At 51.8% G+C, this 20,238-nt stretch overlaps 1 protein-coding gene across 4 annotated transcripts in view; it reads left to right on the top strand.

The window, feature by feature from the left end:
* The window catches only part of LOC116950053 (sialate:O-sulfotransferase 2), a 232,344-nt gene that overhangs the window by 204,589 nt on the left and 7,517 nt on the right, over positions 1-20,238 (top strand). For all 4 annotated transcript variants that reach the window (XM_076072580.1, XM_076072578.1, XM_076072577.1 and 1 more), the window contains 2 exons: positions 15,427-15,548; positions 17,507-17,690. In XM_076072580.1, coding sequence (XP_075928695.1) covers positions 15,427-15,548; positions 17,507-17,690 — 306 coding nt within the window. The remainder of the gene's footprint in view (positions 1-15,426; positions 15,549-17,506; positions 17,691-20,238) is intronic.

Genomic DNA, 20,238 nt, shown 5'->3' with positions numbered 1-20,238 from the left:
AGAACCAAAGAGTATGTGGATCCTTGCAGTCACGAAAGCTTCAAATCTAGAACATATAGTAAAACTATTGGGTGACCTTCACGATTCAAAAATAATTGACTATTTCTGAATACTAAATCCACCCGTTTGTGCTAAAAGTAAAAAAAACATTCTTAAATGTTGCTGGCGCGTGCCGCATTGTTTGGCAAGATTTAGTTTCTCGCGATGAGCGACTTTGTAGAGCGGATTTCTGTTTCGATTTAAAGCTTTCGTGACTGCAAGGATTCATCTTCTTTGGCTCTTTCGGTAAAGTCGCCACGCAGAATGAGAATAAAATAACACATTCATAAAATAAAACAACGCATTCATAAAATAAAATAACACATTCATAAAATAAAATAACACATTCATAAAATAAAATAACACATTCATAAAATAAAATAACACATTCATAAAATAAAATAACACATTCATAAAATAAAATAACACATTCATAAAATAAAATAACACATTCATAAAATAAAATAACACATTCATAAAATAAAATAACACATTCATTAAATAAAATAACACATTCATAAAATAAAATAACACATTCATAAAATAAAAGAACACATTCATTAAATAAAATAACACATTCATAAAATAAAATAACACATTCATAAAATAAAATAACACATTCATTAAATAAAATAACACATTCATAAAATAAAATAACACATTCATAAAATAAAATAACACATTCATAAAATAAAATAAAACATTCATAAAATAAAATAACACATTCATAAAATAAAATAACACATTCATAAAATAAAATAACACATTCATAAAATAAAATAACACATTCATAAAATAAAATAACACATTCATAAAATAAAATAACGCAACAAAAATTCTCACGACGTTTCGGCCGAAAATTATTTTATCGCGTTGTTTTAATTTATTAATTTATTATTATTTCATTCTCATTCTACGTGACTTTACCGAAAGAGCCTAAGAAGACGGATTTCTGTTGTTTCGTCGCTGGCAACGAGAGCTGCGTTGCATTTTTTTTTTGGGGGGGGGCGGTCTGGGGGGCTGCACTTTTGCTCGCTACTAATTGAGGCGGTCTCCACCCCCCCCCCCCCGCCCCGCCGGCTGGCTTCTTATTGTTCTCGCGTGACATCTAAAATGTCACCAACACAATGGAAATAATGATATTGTTCTTGACTAACAACCGCGGCGTTGTATATACAGTGCTGTATATCTAAATATTTAATTCTTTTGATATTTAAATAGTTCAGGGCTTTTGTCAGGCATTGCTTGGGGAAGCAAAGCTGTTCAATAAAGAGATAAGTAAATATTTTAGCAGAGAGTGAGATAAATTAGGCAGTAACCGGATGAGTTGAAGAGGCGTCGTTCAGAATAATTTACTGAAATAGTAATGATTATTTTATAATGCCCGGAGTCTCTTTATTGGCTTTTTAGTAATTATAAAACGTTGTACACGTGGTACACCACGACCACCACCACCACCACCACGGGAAGGGGAGTCAAGGATGTAATGCATGAGAACATGGAATTGAACGGGAGAGGGAAGAGAGAAAATAAAGGCAGCAGACAGTGGACAGCAGGATGAGCACTCAGCCACTCACTCACCCACTTACTCACCCACTCACTCACCCACTTACTCACCCACTCACTCACCCACTCACTCACCCACTCATTCACCCACTCACTCACCCACTCACTCACCCACTCACTCACCCACTTACTCACCCACTCACTCACTCACTCACCCACTTACTCACCCACTCACTCACCCACTCACTCACCCACTCACTCACCCACTTACTCACCCACTCACTCACCACTCACTCACCCACTTACTCACCCACTCACTCACTCACTCACCCACTTACTCACCCACTCACTCACCCACTCACTCACCCACTCACTCACCCACTTAACTCACTCACACCCACTTACCATACACCCCACACACCTTCACCCTACAACATCTCCCACTAACTCACCCACATACCCACTCACCTCCACCCACTCACTCACCCACTTACTCATCCACTCACTCACCCCTCACCACTCTCACCCACATTACTCACTCACCCACTCACTCACCCACTTTACACACCCACTCACTCACCCACTACACTCCCCACTTACTCACCCACTCACTCACCCACTTACTCACCCACTCACTCACCACTTACCCACTCACCCACTCACTCACCCACTTCACTCACCCACTCACTCACCCACTTACTCACCCACTCACTCACCCACTCACTCACCCACTCACTTACCCACTCACTCCACTTACTCACCCACTCACTCACCCACTTACCCACTCCTCACCCACTCACTCACCCACTCACTCACCCACTTATCACCCACTCTACTCACCCACTCACTCACCCACTCACTCCTCCCACTTACTCACCCACTCACTCCCCCTCCTCACCCACTCCACCTACCCAACACTCACCCTCTTACTCACCCACTCACTCACCCACCTTACTCACCCACTCACTCACCCACTTACTCACTCACCCACTTACTCACCCACTCACTCACCCACTCACTCACCCACTTACTTACCCACTCACTCACCCACTTAACTTCACCACTCACTCACCCACTTACTCACCCCATCACTCACCCACTCACTCACCCACTCACCATCACTTACCCACTCACTCACCCACTTACTTACCCACTCACTCACCACTTACTCACCCACTCACTCACCCACTTACCCACTCACCCACTCACTCCCCCACTTACTCACCCACTCACTCACCCACTTACTCACCCACTCACTCACCCACTCACTCACCCACTTACTTACCCACTTACTCACCCACTCCACTCACCCACTCACTCACCCACTTACTTACCCACTCACTCACCCACTTACTCACCCACTCACTCACCCACTCACTCACCCACTCACTTACCACTCACTCACCCACTTACTTACCCACTCACTCACCCACTTACTCACCCACTCACTCACCCACTTACTCACCCACTCACTCACCCACTCACTCACCCACTCATTCACCCACTCACCCACTCACTTACCCACTCACTCACTCACTCACCCACTCACTCACCCACTTACTCACCCACTCACTCACCCACTTACTCACCCACTCACTCACCCACTCACTCACCCACTCATTCACCCACTTACTCACCCACTCACTCACCCACTCACTCACCCACTACTCACCCACTCACTCACCCACTTACTCACCCACTCACTCACCCACTTACTCACCCACTCACTCACACCCACTTACTCACCCACCACTCACCCACTTACTCACCCACTCACTCACCCACTCACTCACCCACTCATTCACCCACTCACCCACTCACTTACCCACTCACTCACTCCACTTACCCACTCACTCACCCACTTACTCACCCACTCACTCACCCACTTACTCACCCACTCACTCACCCACTTACTCACCCACTTAACCACTTACTCACTCACTTACTCAATCACTCACTCACTTACCCACTCACTCACCCACTTACTCCCTCACTTACCCACTTACCCACTCAATCACTCACTTACCCACTCACTCACTCACTTACCCACTCACTCACCCACTTACTCACCCACTTACCCACTCACTCACTTACCCACTCACTCACCCACTCACTCACCCACTTACTCACCCACTTACCCACTCACTCACCCACTTACTCACCCACTTACCCACTCACTCACCCACTCACCCACTCACCCTCTCACTCACCCACTTACCCACTCACTCACCCACTCGCTCACCCACTCACTCACCCTCTCACTCATCCACTTACCCACTCACTCACTCACTTACCCACTCACTCACTCACCCACTTACTCACCCACTTACCCACTCACTCACTCACTTACCCACTCACTCACCCACTCACTCACCCACTTACCCACACACTCACTCACTCACTTACCCACTCACTCACCCACTCACTCACCCACTTACTCACCCACTCACCCACTCACCCTCTCACTCACCCACTTACCCACTCACTCACCCACTCGCTCACCCACTCACTCACCCACTTACCTACTCGCTCGCTCAATCAACTCACTCACCCACTCACTCACCCATTCACTCACCCACTCACTCACTTACCCACTTACTCACCCACTTACTCACCCACTTACCCACTCACTCACCCACTCACTCACCCACTTACCCACTCGCTCGCTCGCTCACCCACTCACTCACCCACTAACTCACCCATTCACTCACCCACTCACTCACCCACTTACTCACCCACTCGCTCGCTCACTCACTCACCCACCCACTCCCTCACCCACTTACCCACTCGCTCACTCGCTCGCTCACCAACTCACCCTCTCACTCATCCACTTACTCACCCACTTACCCACCCACTCACCCACTCACCCACTCACTCACCCACTTACTTATTCGCTCGCTCGCTCGCTCGCTCACCCACTCACTCACCCACTCACTCACCCACTCACTCACCCATTCACTCACCCACTCACTCACTTACCCACTTACTCACCCACTTACTCACCCACTTACCCACTCACTCACCCACTCACTCACCCACTTACCCACTCGCTCGCTCACTTACTCACTCACTTACCCACTCACTCACCTCTCACTCACCCACTCACTCATCCACTCACCCACCCACTCGCCAACTCGCGCACTCACCCACTCACTCTCTCACCCACTCAATTACCCGCTCACTCACTCACCTACTCACTCACTCACCCACTCAACACTCACTCACTCTTGTAAATGCGACATATCCTGGTCGCTTGGGTTGAAGGTTGAACTAAAATAAACTTGAGACTTGAACCTGGACGAAATGTCATAATACTCACCCACTCACTCACCCACTTACATACTCACCCACTCACTCACTTACCCACTCATTCACCCACTCACCCACTCATTCACCCCTCACCCACTCACCCACTCACTCACCCACTCACCATACAGCACACGCACCCACTCACTCACCCACTCACTCACCCACTCACTCACCCACTCATTCACCCACTCACCCACTCACTCACCCACTCACCACACAGCACACGCACCCACTCACTCACCCACTCACTCACCCACTCACTCACCCACTCACCCACTCATTCACCACGCAGCACACGCACCCACTCACTTACCCACCCACTCACCCACTCACCCACTCACTCACCCACTTACCTATTCGCTCGCTTGCTCGCTCGCTCGCTCACCCACTCACTCACCCACTTACTTACACACTCACTCACCCATTCACTCACCCACTCACTCACCCACTTACTCACCCACTCACTCACCCACTTACTCACCCACTTACTCACCCACTTACCCACTCACTCACCCACTCACTCACCCACTTACCCATTCGCTCGCTCGCTCACTCACTCACCCACTCACTTACCTCTCACTCACCCTCTCACTCACCCACTCACTCATCCACTCACCCACCCACTCGCCAACTCGCGCACTCACCCACTCACTTACCCTCTCACTCACTCACCTACTCACTCACTCACCCACTCAACACTCACTCACCCACTCACTCTTGTAAATGCGACATATCCTGGTCGCTTGGGTTGAAGGTTGAACTAAAATAAACTTGACACTTGAACCTGGACGAAATGTCACAATACAGCTCTGTAGAATCAGTAGCCGAAAACGGGCAGCAGGGAGAGAGGAGGAGCAGGGGAGTGGGGGAGGAATGACCGGGCCAATATGTCAGGGATGATAAGATGTTGATGATGACGATGATTATTAGAGGGTGATAATGATGATAAGAGAGTTATGATGGTGGTGGTGATGATGATGATGGTGATAGGGTGGTGATGATGAGAGGGTGATGATGATGATGATAAGAGGGTTATGATGGTGGTGGTGGTGGTGATGATGATGGTGATAGGGTGATGATGATGAGAGGGTGATGATGATAAGAGGGTTATGATGGTGGTGGTGGTGATGGTGATAGGGTGGTGATGATGAGAGGGTGATGATGATGATGATGATAAGAGGGTTATGATGGTGGTGGTGGTGATGATGATGATGATGGTGATAGGGTGGTGATGATGAGAGGGTGATGATGATGATAAGAGGGTTATGATGGTGGTGGTGGTGATGGTGATATGGTGGTGATGATGAGAGGGTGATGATGATGTAGAGTGGAGGGAAAAAAGTGAGAAGAGAGAAGGAACGAGCGGGGCCAGAAGTGAGCTGCGCGTAGGAGCGGCGTCTGCTTTCAAAGTGGGCGGGCACAAGGTAGAGATTCGGAGTGGGTGTGGTCAAGCACACGTCACGTGGTTGACGGGAGGCTTAAGCTGATTTCGAGAGAGAGCTTATTCCACCTGTGTCGTCATCGGGGGAGTGGGAGGTGGGGGGGGTGCCAGATTGATCGTAGCGAGTAGTGCACCACCCTGTGTCAGGTGATGCCATCGTAAATATTTTCCCCGAGGTCAGCTGCAACATAGAACGAACGCGTCCATCTCCCCGGTGCAGCGCGATAGAAACGGGCAAACACCCCAAGTTCGTCGATGACATTTATTTTAGTGCATGTTCAAACGGACTTCCGTTTATTAACATGAACGCAAAGATGCGTGAATTACTTTTTTTTTATTTCCCTGTTTTAAGCAAGAAGACGATACTAATCATTATCATGATGATGGAAATTGATTAATATTGCTCATGCCGATGTTAAAATAATGTAATAACCCTATGTGCCCTGACGTTTGGGCCACCCTGTATATATACTGTACACGTATACAGTATTATCAGCCCACACGTCCCTCGCTCCTTCCAGCCAGCCAGCCAGCAAAACTTTTACTTCTCACACATATATATCCGAGCGTCGTATGCTAAGGCGTTGAAAGCCACGAAAGAGTGAACAGTGGCTGTAAGTCGCAGATCTTATCCCGACTGATTCCCTGTCTCCGCTCATGAACACATTTATTTGTTCAACTTATGGTGATGTGATGGGAGGGGGTGTGGTGGGGGAGGTAGCTGCTCCAGAGACCCCCTCCCCGTCGATGTATTTCTTCATAGACATTGACCAGCGCCGCACTCGACTCGACACAATGTCACGCGTGGCGCAGGTGCACAGCACCAGCCCTACCGCCCGTCCCACACGGAGAGCCTCCAGGGATTTCTCCAAACTCCCCCATTCATACTCTGCCGGGCAGACGGAGGCTGTTGAAGTGGTGGGGGGGTGGTGGTGGGTGTGGTTGAGGAACGTTACATTATTGTTTCAGCTGCGGCGCCGGGAGTTGGGATTGAACCGGTGTGCTCCAGCTAAAGCGTCCCACCGAGGAAGGCCTCCTGCGTATTGGCCGAGACGGGGGGACTGCTCCCCTGTCACCAGCACGCGTGTGGAATTCACATTTGCACACGTAGTTGTACGTTGCGTGCGTGTATGTAAAATAGACAGAGGGACACACGACGGCGGCTATAATCAATGCATCCACATCCAGGGGCGGAGCCGGGGGGGGGGGGGTGACAGGGGGTGACATCCTGCGTGCCAACTGCATTGTCAGAGCGTGTGTCCGCCAACCGATGGCGTCTAGTGTCAACAGCCCGACTCTCTCTAAATCATTCTTGAAATTAACATTTGTTGAATGTCACCCCGGTCTGAAATCCCGGCTCCGCCCCTGTCCACATCCCCAGCCTCTAGACAGATCAGTGTGTCGTGCATTTGAACGGTCACAATTAGAAGTTGCACGGTGATGATGGTGATCAGGCATCTGTGCACGACTACTCTTGCATCACTCACAATGCTCTACCGCGCTGTTCCGTGTGAGCTGTCTCTCACTGATTCCGCCTCCACCCGTGCTGAGGATCCGTACTGTGGCCTGTACCAGACACGGTCTGGTGACATCTCTCGTCTTACACACCGCGTTCAACCATTATCAACAACCACTCGCCCACTCAATCACTCACTCACTCAACCACCCACCCGCTCGCTCACCCACTCAACCACTCACTCACTCATACACTCAACCACCCACTCGCTCGCTTACGCACTCCACCATGCACTCACTCGTCCAATTAACTACCACACTGCGGGTCGCAACATCACACTTACTAGCACTCGCTTACACGCTCACTCAACCAATCACCATGTCATCCACTCAACCACTCACTCAACCACCCACTCACTAACCCACTCTATCACTTCCTCAACCATTCACTGACTCAGCCACTCAACCACTCACTCACTCATCCACACAACCACCCACTCACCTACCCACCCACTCACCACACTGCAGGTAACCTCACTTCTCTCGCACCGTTCCACTTTGGAATTCCCTCCTGCCATCGTCTCCAGCTCCCCCAACTCCAAACTCTTAGGATCACATTTGTATTATTATTACTGCTACAACGTTTGTTTACCCAGGATCTGAATACTCTTTTTTTCCACGAGCGTGCTGGCAAAGTGTCCTTGAGTGACGGGGAGCGAGGGGAGCGATGCTGCAGCTGCTGCTGTGTGTAACCTAGTTATATGTCGTGTAACTGATAACGATTGGGATGTATGGCCAATACATTGTGTGGTTCACGTGTCGATCGGAACTCTTCCAGAGTCAAGCAGCGCGTCAACTCGTATCCAATACACCTACCGTTTGTTGCTGGCCGCTTGGCGTTTTGGGCCTGGGTTCAGCGATCGCGATTTAAAAGTGATCCGAGGGACCCCTTCCACCCCTATCCCCACCACTATCTCCACCACTACCCCCACCACCATCGCCACCCCTCCCCCACCACCATCGCCACCCCTCCCCCACCACCATCTTCACCCCTCCCCCACCACCATCTTCACCCCTCCCCCACCACCATTGCCACCCCTCCCCCACCACCATCTTCACCCCTCCCCCACCACCATCGCCACCCCTCCCCCACCACCATCGCCACCCCTCCCCCACCACCATCGCCACCCCTCCCCCACCACCATCGCCACCCCTCCCCCACCACCATCGCCACCCATCCCCCACCACCATCGCCACCCCGCCCCCACCACCATCTTCACCCCTCCCCCACCACCATCGCCACCCCTCCCCCACTACCATCTTCACCCCTCCCCCACCACCATCTTCACCCCTCCCCCACCACCATCTTCACCCCTCCCCCACCACCATCGCCTCCCCTCCCCCACCACCATCTTCACCCCTCCCCCACCACCATCGCCACCCCTCCCCCACCACCATCGCCACCCCTCCCCCACCACCATCGCCACCCATCCCCCACCACCATCGCCACCCCGCCCCCACCACCATCTTCACCCCTCCCCCACCACCATCGCCACCCCTCCCCCACCACCATCTTCACCCCTCCCCCACTACCATCTTCACCCCTCCCCCACCACCATCGCCACCCCTCCCCCACCACCATCGCCACCCCTCCCCCACCACCATCGCCACCTCTACCACCTCACCCCCCCCCCATGTCCACCAACCTGTCGTCGTCCCCCATCCCCCCACACCCCCTCGCCCCCTGCCCCCCCCCCAGCACACCCTCACACTTTCCGCTTAATTGATGTAATCACGTGATTCAATGGCTCCGTTGTCCAGGGTCACCCAGGGGCTACCGTTAATTGGATTGGGGGCTGAAGGGGGATCTCCCACAGCCAGGGTGGGAATTGACGGCGGTGGGGGGTTGGGGGGATACGAGGGGGTGGCTAGGGGGGGGGGGGTCTACAGTTTGGGGGGCGTCTAAACCTCACGCGTAAATTATTTATTTGTTTTTTTTGTTACACGCGAATCATTCACACGCTCACCCCCACACACACACCGCACAATGCGGGATTCACTATACGCTATTCACTCTTCGCTAAGCGTCATTGGTGACAGGAGAGGCAGCCTCCTCCGCGTGCTGTGAAGGGAAGGGCCGTTGCCCGAAACGTCGGATTTTTTGTTGTTTTCGTTCAAGTTGCCATCGTGTTTCCGTGTGACGTCATTGTTATTGTCGGAGTTCAATGAGCAACGTTACAAACGTTTCGAATCTAGGCCCCGATTTTCGGGATTATTTTCAGATTTTCCTGACATTTTTTCAGATTATTCTCAAAATTTGGAGCACAACCTCCTAATGCATACATTGTTTCTGCTGTAAATTAGTTCATTGCTGCTGCATCAGGATTTGATGCGCAGGTACACCTAACAAAAAATACACCGTGTAACAATTTTTTGGTTCCCGGGTAGTAAGTGTTATTTCCTAATTGCGAACGCCTCAAAAGTATAGGAAGCGGCTATTATTCCCCACAAACTTTGCTTTTGTGACCAGGACAATGATATTTAGAAATTTTACTATTTTCTAGAACATTCCAGATAGATTAATTTCTGTGTAAACTTGGAGTAACTTCTAGAACATTCTAGAACTTTCCATTAATATAAATAGTAGTATAAGCCCACCAGTTCAGTTTAGTTCCAGCTGCCTAAGTGGATACATATCTGCATTTTTCTGAAATGGCATCAAGAGGCTGCATGCATTCGGCAGACGCATTTTGCTCTGTCTGCGGCCAATTTATCAAGACAAGAGCGAAAAAGTAGTCTGTGGAAGCATCTGCTAAGATGTGTGAGGCCTACAAGGCATATTTCGGCATGCCTGTCGGGTATCAAGACAAACCCTGGGCACCTCATTTCACTTGCGAGCAATGCAACAAAAACTCTGCAAGGGAAGATGGACAATTGTTGCTCGGAATTTTATGTTATAAAATTTGTTTAAAATGTTTTGTTGTTATTGAAAAAATATATCATATATGAAAAAATGTTGCGAAAATCTCTTACACATTAGTCATGGGTGAAATAAATTTATTTTTGTAGGATGGTACAGAGGGGAAAAGAGAGCCATGAAGTTCGCTATCCCAATAATTTTGCGGGAACCCACTGACCACTCAAGCAACTGCTACTTCTGCATGGTGGACCCTTCCAAACGTCGGACTGGCAAGAATGCACCTGCTATCACGTATCCAGACCTTCCTTCATCCATCGCCCCGGTGCCACACTGCCATGAGCTCCCCGTACCCGCTCCTCCGGAGAGAGAGCAGCCGTCTTTAGAAGAGAGCAGCAAGTCAGAGAGCGAGGAAGACGTTGTAGATCCAGATGACAATTTCAGAGGTGGAGCTGAGGAGAGAAACCCATACTACCACAACCAAATAGACCTCAACGACTTGATCAGAGATCTTGGTCTCACCAAGTCCATTGCCGAACTTTTGACGTCTCGGCTCAAGCAGTGGAACGTGTTGGATGAAAGTGTGCAAGTCGCAGATCAGAGGAAGCGTCACCAACCTTTTTGCAGCTTCTTCACCCGTCAAGATGGGCTCTGATTCTGCCACAATGTGACCAGTCTGTTCGAGGCAATCGGAATCGCCTGTAACCAGAATGAGTGGCGCCTCTTCATTGACAGCTCATCCAGGAGCCTCAAAGCGGTGCTGCTCCATAATGATAACAAGTACCCGTCTCTTCCCCTGGCTCACTTGGTACACCTCAAAGAGGATTACAACAGCATCAAGACCTTGCTGGACGCCTTGAAGTATGATGAGTACGGTTGGGAGGTCATAGGAGACTTCAAAAAGGTGGCATTCCTGATGGGTCTCCAAGGCGGTTTTACCAAGTTTCCCTGCTATCTTTGCCTTTGGGACAGCAGGGACACCAAGGCGCACTACCACAGGCGGGACTGGCCACAGCGGACCGAGTTCTCTGTGGGGAGGAACAACGTCAAGTGGGAGCCACTGGTGGCCCCCAGGAAGGTGCTGATGCCACCACTGCACATCAAATTGGGCCTTATGAAACAATTTGTCAGAGCTGTAGATAAGGAGTCGGCAGCCTTCAAGTACCTTCAAGACTTCTTCCCTAAACTGTGTGAGGCAAAGGTCCTGGAGTGCAATTAATTCCCCAAGATGCTCACTAGTAAGAAAAAAGCAGCTTGGGACAGCTTTGTCGCAGTGGTTCGTGGCTTCCTGGGCAATCACAATGTTGAAAACGATGTGGAGCTGGTTGAGACTCTGGTGAAGAACTACGGCATAATGGGCTGTAGGATGTCCCTCAAAGTCCATATCCTTGATGCTCATCTTGATAGATTAAAGGAGCACATGGGAGCGTACTCGGAGGAGCAAGGCGAGCACTTCCACCAGGATATACTGGACTTTGAACGCCGCTACCAAGGACAGTATAACGAGAACATGATGGGAGACTACATTTGGGGGCTATTTTGTGAAAGTGATTTACAATATAATCGTAAATCTAAAAAAGACTACTCACATCTAAATATTTCGTAGTAATGTTTAAATTTAGTATAAATACATGTTAATTTTGATTCATGTTGTTTTTTTCTGACGTTAATGGGAACGAAAATATATAAATTCGCCCGTTTTCTCATTGAAAATAGGTCAATTTCAAAATATCACTGTCCTGGTCACAAAAGCAAAGTTTGTGGGGAAAATTTGCCATTTCCTATACTTTTTAGGCATAAGCAATTACAAAATAACACTTACTACCCACGAACAAAAATTGTGCTACACAGTGCTATGGACAAATGTGTTGATAAATATCAACACATTTGTCCATAGCACTGTGGCCCGAGCAGGAAATAAAAACAATACAACACGCGACGTTTCGGGCAACGGCCCTTCTTCGCAGAAAAAACATTATTTACGCATTCGACGATTGAAGTTTTTGTTGCGTTATTTATGTTTAAAAAACAAAAGGCAGTCTTTAATGAGGATTTGGGTGCCTTGTGTCTGTTCTCACAACGCACGCGTGCGTGACGGGGGAGTGGTGGCGCAGTGGTGAGCGCACTGCGTGACGAAGCCGGCCACCCGAGTTCGATTCCCGTTCACGGCCAACCAACACCGGTGAGGATTATCTGAACCGGTCCTGGGCCTCATCCCCTTAGGTCGACTCAACCTATAAATGAGTACCTGCTGCGGCCGGCCGAGGCTCTCGTGTGCCGTGCAGGCCCTAACAGGCGTCGCAACCTTCCCCGGCAGTCTTTTAGGAGGCTATACGGGGCCACGTTTCGTCTTTGTGTTAGCGATGTGCCCGTTCTATCAGTACCCATTCATCACGCGAGGAAACCCGGTCGTGTCTGCTCGGCGGAGTCTCAACGTATCATTCATGGAGTGTCCTAATGCCGCCGTAATTGATGCGCCGAGACTCGAGGAATAATTTTGGTCGTTCGTTCCGAAAAAAAAGGTGGGGGGGGGGGGGGGTGGGTTGGAGGGGGGGGGGGGACAGCTCGCGGTGAGAATGCTGAGGATGCTGAGGGTAGACCCGGCACACACAACGACAAAGATCCCCCCGTGTAGCCTTCGGGCACACTGTTGGGGGCAGGTGGCTGTTGAAGGCACGAGGAGGCGTTGTGGCCATCGAACAAAGGCGGTCACCGCATCGGGCGCGTTCAGATGCGCTGCTGCGGCCGTCTGGAACGCTCTTCCCTTCCGATATTAGGAAGCCACCGGGAGCTGTTAACTTTCAAATAATCTCGATTGAAGACGAATTTCTTTAGGACTGCTTTTTTTGTGTTTGTTAGTCTGTTGTCCTTCCGCCGCACCTCCGATTAGTTCGGTTGGCTCGGTACGGTGCCAAAGAAGTTCAACATGCACACACACAAACGTGTAACACGCACAAAACACACACAACAGCGCGCAGCAACAACAACAACAACAACAAACAACAATCGTCATTCGCCACTGAGTGGTGGCGGTGACGTCACCACGGCGCTCGTGCCAGGCTAGGTGCACCTCGCGGAAGGCGAATCAAAATGCAGTGTTATTATTCACTAGGTTTTTTTGTTTGGGTGGGCGTTGGGGGGTTTTGTTCTATTAATTATTCCCGTTAATTCTACTTTGCGCGCCACCGCCAACGCAGCAGCAGCAGCATCACCGATATAATTTCTTAGCTTCGGGTGCTCCCCCACCTCCGCCGCTCATCCTCCTCCCCCTCTCTCTCCCATCCCATCGCACACCTCGCTATAGTAAATTACGGTAACCCACCCCCACCCACACCCACGCCACCACCACCCCCCACCCCACCCCACTCCCCTTTCCTCTCATCTCACGTCCCTGGTATTTCCGAAGGCCAATGGACTCGCCGTTAAAAATACATCGAGGAACATCGCGCTTATGAATTTGCCGTCGTAAGATTCGATTTGGAAATCTGCTCTCGCTAGCTCTCCCTCCTGTGTGTCTCTCCCTCTCTATATATAAATATATTTTACGGGTTTTTTTCTCCCCCCCTCTTAAGCAATCTCTCCAATTTCCTCGGCTTTTTCCCCCCCTCCCTCCCTCCCCATATATATTTGATTATTTTCTGTCATTGGATTATTATTTTTTTGTATCTCCCCTTTTGATGAAAAGCACTCAAGTCACAACGGCCTCGCGCTCTCTCTCTCTCTTTTCCGCGGGGCTGTTCACGCGTAAAAACGTGGTCTCGGCGAATTTCCCTTTCCTTAATCGTTCTCGCCCCGTGAACGGTTCTAGTCGAGCAAGCCCTGCACCCGAGGCGCGCACACCCACGCTGCTTTGAACATCCTGAGTTCAACAGGGGATGCGAACATCCTGAGTTCAACAGGGCAATGCGGGTGCGTGCTGTTGAAGGCGTCGCAAGACCCAATACGCCTCTTTGTCTCCCGCGAATGGCGATGTTCGCCACGTGTCCACGAGACGTGCATTTGGCAGTCGAACCGAGGGCCCAGGACCGGTCACCATGAATTTTCGCCCAGTGAGAAGCTGCTGCTTATCCAACAACAGCATCACATGTTCGTTGTTTACGTGTCACGCGTAGTTGTTAGACGGATGATGATGATGATGAAGATTCTTCCGTTTAGACAGCTAGTTGCCCGGCTATGTGACACGGGAATTCCGTGAAGTTGCGTGCCTGAGCGCGGCGGGCAACAGGAGCGACTTAACGAGGGAAAAAACGAAACCCCCCCCCGTGAACATCGCGGAGAATGAGCACAGCGAGGTCCTTGAGGGATATTGTACACCTCGCAAGCCGGGATGTTCAACGGTCGGTGAAATAAACAGACGCTGATAGTTTGACTCGGCCTCAAGCGATCTGTCAACATCGCTACTAGGGAGACAAAGGTGGCCGAGCGTGGTGCTGACAACACAACCGCCTCGTGTCCCGTGCCGGCCTCCAATGGTGCTCGCAAACGGCGCTTGCCCCGAGCGGTCTGTTAAAAGGGCTATACGTGGTGGTGGCGGTGGCGGAAGGGGATATCCATTGTGCTCGTTCGTTTTTTCGGTAAAGTCAGGTAGGTAAAAAAAAAAAAGTTGATTTGATGTATTTTATTTTGTATTTTATTTTTTTAACTTTCATTATTATTTTTTTTACCCACGTGACTTCACCGAAAGAACCAAAGAGTATGGATCCTTGCCGTCACGACAACTTCAAATCTAGAATTGATATCCATTGTGCTTGTCGTGCAGACGGGAGTGCAGTCTTCCGCGGCTGTTTCCAAACCCCGGAGAATCTGTCGCTGGCTCTTCCTGTCGTCGCACTCATCCATAACCTCACTGTGGGCGCCTGCGTTGACTTCTGCACTCAGAAGGTGAGGACTGGTGGACGCCACGGTGGTGAGGAGATGTTTACTACCTCGCCTGGTGTACAGGAGGTCGTGGGTTCGAGCCCGACCCTGGCGCCTGCTGCTGTACATTTGGAGTTATCATGTCTCTCTCCCTGTGGTCGTGTGGATTGTTTTTTCGCGTCCTCCGATTTTTTCCTTCCCACGTTTTGGACTCAACATCACGCGTTTAGAATGTTTGGCTGCTTGGCAATGTCCACGTGATGATAAGTCCACTTCTTTGAGCCGTCGTTTGCGATATCCAGGTCGCTTCTGGGAAAAGAGGCGTGTAGCAGCTCAGTCGGGCCTTGCCTGGTCATTGCAACCAGCCTCATCAGCCGAAAACCTGATGAGGTTGTCGCCTGGAGTCGTGACGTTAACTACCTCGTCTGGTATGCAGGAGGCCGTGGGTTCGATCCCGATCCTGACGATGCCTGCTGTGCATTTAGAGATTGCGGTGTCTCTCTCCCCGTGGGAGCGTGGAATTTGCTCCGGGTCCTCCGGTTTTTTTTTTTTACCTCCACGTTTAGAATCGGCGTGCTTCTAGATTATTTGGCCGCTATAAATGTCCACGTGACAAGCCACTTCGTTGAGCTGTCATTTGTGGCGAGGTCGATTTTGACAAAAAGGAGCTATACAGCTCAGGGGGCCTCACCGGGTAAAATAAAGCAGTTGATTCGTTTAAATAGTGACGTACTTGCGAATGCATGTACACCAACAGCATTAACAATTCGAGCACCCCAGACTGACAATGTTTGTTATGGGGTTTGGGGGGGGGGTTGGTCAAGAGAAGTCGGAGGGAAATCCATGCAGAGCAGGGGGAGAACATTCGTACACACCGCACATTCACGTACACACCGCACATTCACGTACACAGAGACAAAGATTTGCACTCTGTGTGGGGGAAGTGCTGTTAACGAGCGGCGCCTCTGAAGCACGGCACGGCACGCGAGTGGATGGGGTTGATGGCACCACGCCCGGCCGCCTTTGTCTCCCAAGTGACGATGTCCACGAGATATTAATTGCAAGATGAGTCGAGGCCCAGGACCGGTTCGTGATAATCGTCACCGGTGTTGGCCGTGCGTGGGCCCCAGCGCGCTAGCCGCTCCGCTACAGTCTCCCCGGACACGCAAAGGCAACGATCCCCCGGTAGAGCCCTGACCAGAGTGTTGTGACTCCGATGCACCACACCCTGGAGAACAGAGGGCTCGGCAAACGCACATCGCAAGAAGAGCCATTTTTGTTTGTTGTTGTTGAATTCGGTGGAACAAAACAAAACATCCCCGTCACTGTTTCAAGAGAGCCGTGATTGCGCGCGATGAACACGAGACGGTGGGTCCTTAATCATGAACAACGTCGCACAGGCAAGCCCTACGGCAGCGTGCAGGCCCCTGTGCTGTAGCAGTGGTGGGGTGCGGGCGTGGACCTGCAGAGCTACCCCGGCCCCAACCACGGCACCCCGAGTCGCGACTCGAACCCGGGGTAGAGGGGGGGGGCGAACTCACTCGGCCTACCCGGCGAAGCGTGACATCGCTCACTGTGGTCGTTGTTCCCCTCATTATCCTCCTCATCCTCCTCATCCCTCCTCCTCAACTTCCTCAACTTGCCCCTCATAATCCTCCTCATCGTCCTGCTCCTCCTCCAACTCATCATCCTTCTGCTCTTCCTACTCCTCATCATCCTCCTCATCCCCCTCATCCTCCTCATCCTCTTACTCCTCATCCTCCTGCTCCTCCTACTCCTCATAATCCTCCTCATCCTCCTCATCCTCCTCCTCATCCCCCTCCTACTCATCCTCCTACTCATCCTCCTACTCCTCCTCATCCTCCTCATCCTCCGCCCCCTCCTCCTCATCCTCCTGCTCCTCCTACTCATCATCCTCCTCCTCCTCCCCCTCCTACTCATCCCCGTACCCCTCCTCGCGCTCCTCCCCCGCGTGCTCCCAGGAGTTGGTGCTGGCGGCCGTGGGTGCGGGTCCGCTGCTGTGCCGCTGCGGGGTGGCCACGCCGCGGTTCACGCTGCGGGAGCCACGCGCCGAGCGCCTCTGCGGCGCCTCGCGCTGCCCCGGCGAGCCCAGCGAGGCGTGCGGCAGCGACTCGCACGTGAGCGTCTACCAGACTCAGGTGTCCGGTGAGTCTGTGTGAGTCTCTCTGTGTGTGTGTGTGTGTGTTGAGAGTCTGTGTGGGTCTCTGTGTGTGTGTGGGTGTGTGAGAGTCCGTGTGTGTCTGTGTGTGAGTCTGTCTTTGTTTGTGTGTGTGTGTGAGTCTGTGTGTGTCTGTGTGTGTGTGAGTCTGTGTGTGTGTGTGAGTCTGTGTGTGTGTCTCTGTGTGTGGGGAGCGGTAGTGTAGCGGTTAGCGCGCTGCGCTACGAACCTGGCGACACGGGTTCGATTCCCGCTCACGGCCAACACCAGTGACGATTATCTGAACCGGTCCCGGGCCTCGCCTAGGTCGACTCAGCCTCAAATTAGTAACTGGTGCGGTGTGTAAACATCGTCACTAGGGAGACAAAGGCGGTCGGGCCTGGTGCTGGCCACCCACCCCCTCGTGTACCGTTCCGGCCTTCATAGGTGCTCGCTAACAGCACTTGCCCCTACAGTCTGTTAAGGCTATACGGGGGATCTTTGTCTTTGTGTCTCTGTGTGTGTTTGTAAGTCTGTGTCTGCCCAGGTATTTCCCATACATGGGGAGCATCCTCGCCGGTTAGAAACATTTAGGTTGGCCTGCCTACGATCCATCCTGGATTGTGTGAGGAGCTCATAAATCCTTGAAAGATCTGGGCAAAGTCCCATCGGTGAGCTCCTCCGGCATGCAAGGCTGCGTTGGCTGGATCATGTAGCCCGCATGCCTAAACAGCTTTTGTTCGGCCGGATCGAGGGAGCTAAACGGGCGCGGCACGGGCTAGAGAAGAGATGGAGTGATGTGGTACAGGAGGACGTGGAGCTGAGTGGACTTGCCGATGACTGGTACCAGCGGTGTCAAGATCGGCCTCTGTGGAGGAGGCTCGTGAAGGACGCTACTGGACAGTTGGAGGCAGTCGCCCTCCAACAACAACGGAGGGCGTAGGAACGACGCTCACAACAACGAGCGGAGCGCCGGGTGGCTAAAGCACAGCAAGTTGGCACTGTAGGGGGCACAGGTGGTGCATCAGCTACTAATCTCAGTCATCTCAGTCAGCCGACCGGTGGCAACTGGGTCTGCCCCGTGACCTCCTGCCAGCGGGCGTTCGACACTTCACGTGGCCTCAAGGTGCACATGGCCTGGCACAAGCGTCGTGGTGACGTCACCGCTACTTAGTGGCGAATGGCGGTTGTTGTTGTCTGTGTGTGTCTGCGTCTGTGTGTGTGTGAGTCTGTGTGTTTGTGTCTGTATGTGTATTTGTTTTTGTGTGTTTGTGTGTGTGTCTTTGTTTGTCTGGTTGTCTGTGTGTGTGTCTGTGTGCCTCTGTGTGTGAGTTTGTGTGGATCTGTGAACCGGTTCTGGGCCTCCTCAAGGTCGACTCAGCCTCAAATAAGTATCTGGTCCGCTGTGTGAACATCGCCACTAGGGAGACAAAAGCGGACGGGCGTGGTGCTGGCCACCCACCCCCTCGTGTGCAGTGCTGGCCATCATTTGCGCTCGCTAACAGCTGGCACAGTAGGGGGCACGGGTGGTACATCGGCCTGTCATCTCAGTCAGTCACGTGGGTTTGTCCCGCGACCTCCTGCCAGCGAGTGCACCTAGCCTGGCACAGGCACCGTGGTGACGTCACCGCAAACGTAGTGGCGAATCGCTGTTGTTGTTGTTGTGAGGTTGTGTGTGAGAGTCTCTGTGTCTGTGTGAGTCTCTGTGTGTGGGGAGCGGTAGTGTAGCGGTTATGAACCCGGTGTTGGCCGTGAGCGGGTTCGATTCCCGCTCACGGCCAACACCGGTGACGATTTATCTGAACCATTTGAGACTCAGCCTCAAATGAGCACCTGGTGCGGTGTGTGTAAGCATCGCCACTGGGGAGACAAAGGCGGTCGGGCGGTGGTGCTGGCCACCCACCCCCTCGTGCACCGTCCCGGCCTTCATAGGTGCTCGCCAACAGCACTTGCCCCGACAGTCTGTTAAGGCTACACGGGGGATCTTTGTGCGCGTGTGCAGTGGCTGCATAGGTGCTTGCCGACAGCACAAGCGTCAACAGCCTTGTTAAAGGCTGCGCGGCGGGGAATCTCTGTGCATGAGTGATGGCGTGCGTGTGTGTGTGTACGCGTGTGTGTGTGTACGCGTGTTTACATTCGCGCGTGCGTGAGTGTGAAGGGGTCAGGGCCTCGCCGGTTCCACCCACAGACACCAAATGATTGATTACAAATCAGCGCTCTCCACTCTCCAAGACAAAGGCAAAGATCCCCCGTGTAGCCATGAACAGACTGCAGGGGGCAAGTGCTATTAGCCAGTAGCACCTATGAAAGCCGGCACGGCACACGAGGGGGTGGGTGGCCAGCAACCACGCTCCGGCCGCCTATATTAACACACCGATTCAGGTTACCCATTTAAGGCTGAGTCGACCTTGGAGACGCCCAGGACTGGTTTCAGATCTTCGTCACTGGTGTTGGCCGTGAGAGGGAATCGAACTCGGCTCGCCAGGCTCGAAGCGCAGCGCGCTAACCGCTACACTAACCGCTACGCTCCCCCAAAACACGCGCGCACACACGCAC

This window comes from Petromyzon marinus, chromosome 38 (genome assembly GCF_048934315.1).
Source record: "Petromyzon marinus isolate PM22_M1 ecotype Great Lakes invasive population chromosome 38, UKy_Petmar_22M1.pri1.0, whole genome shotgun sequence".
Classification (NCBI taxonomy): domain Eukaryota; kingdom Metazoa; phylum Chordata; class Hyperoartia; order Petromyzontiformes; family Petromyzontidae; genus Petromyzon; species Petromyzon marinus.
The sequence above is the reverse complement of the archived record's forward strand: the minus strand, read 5'-3'. Positions and strand labels throughout refer to the sequence as shown.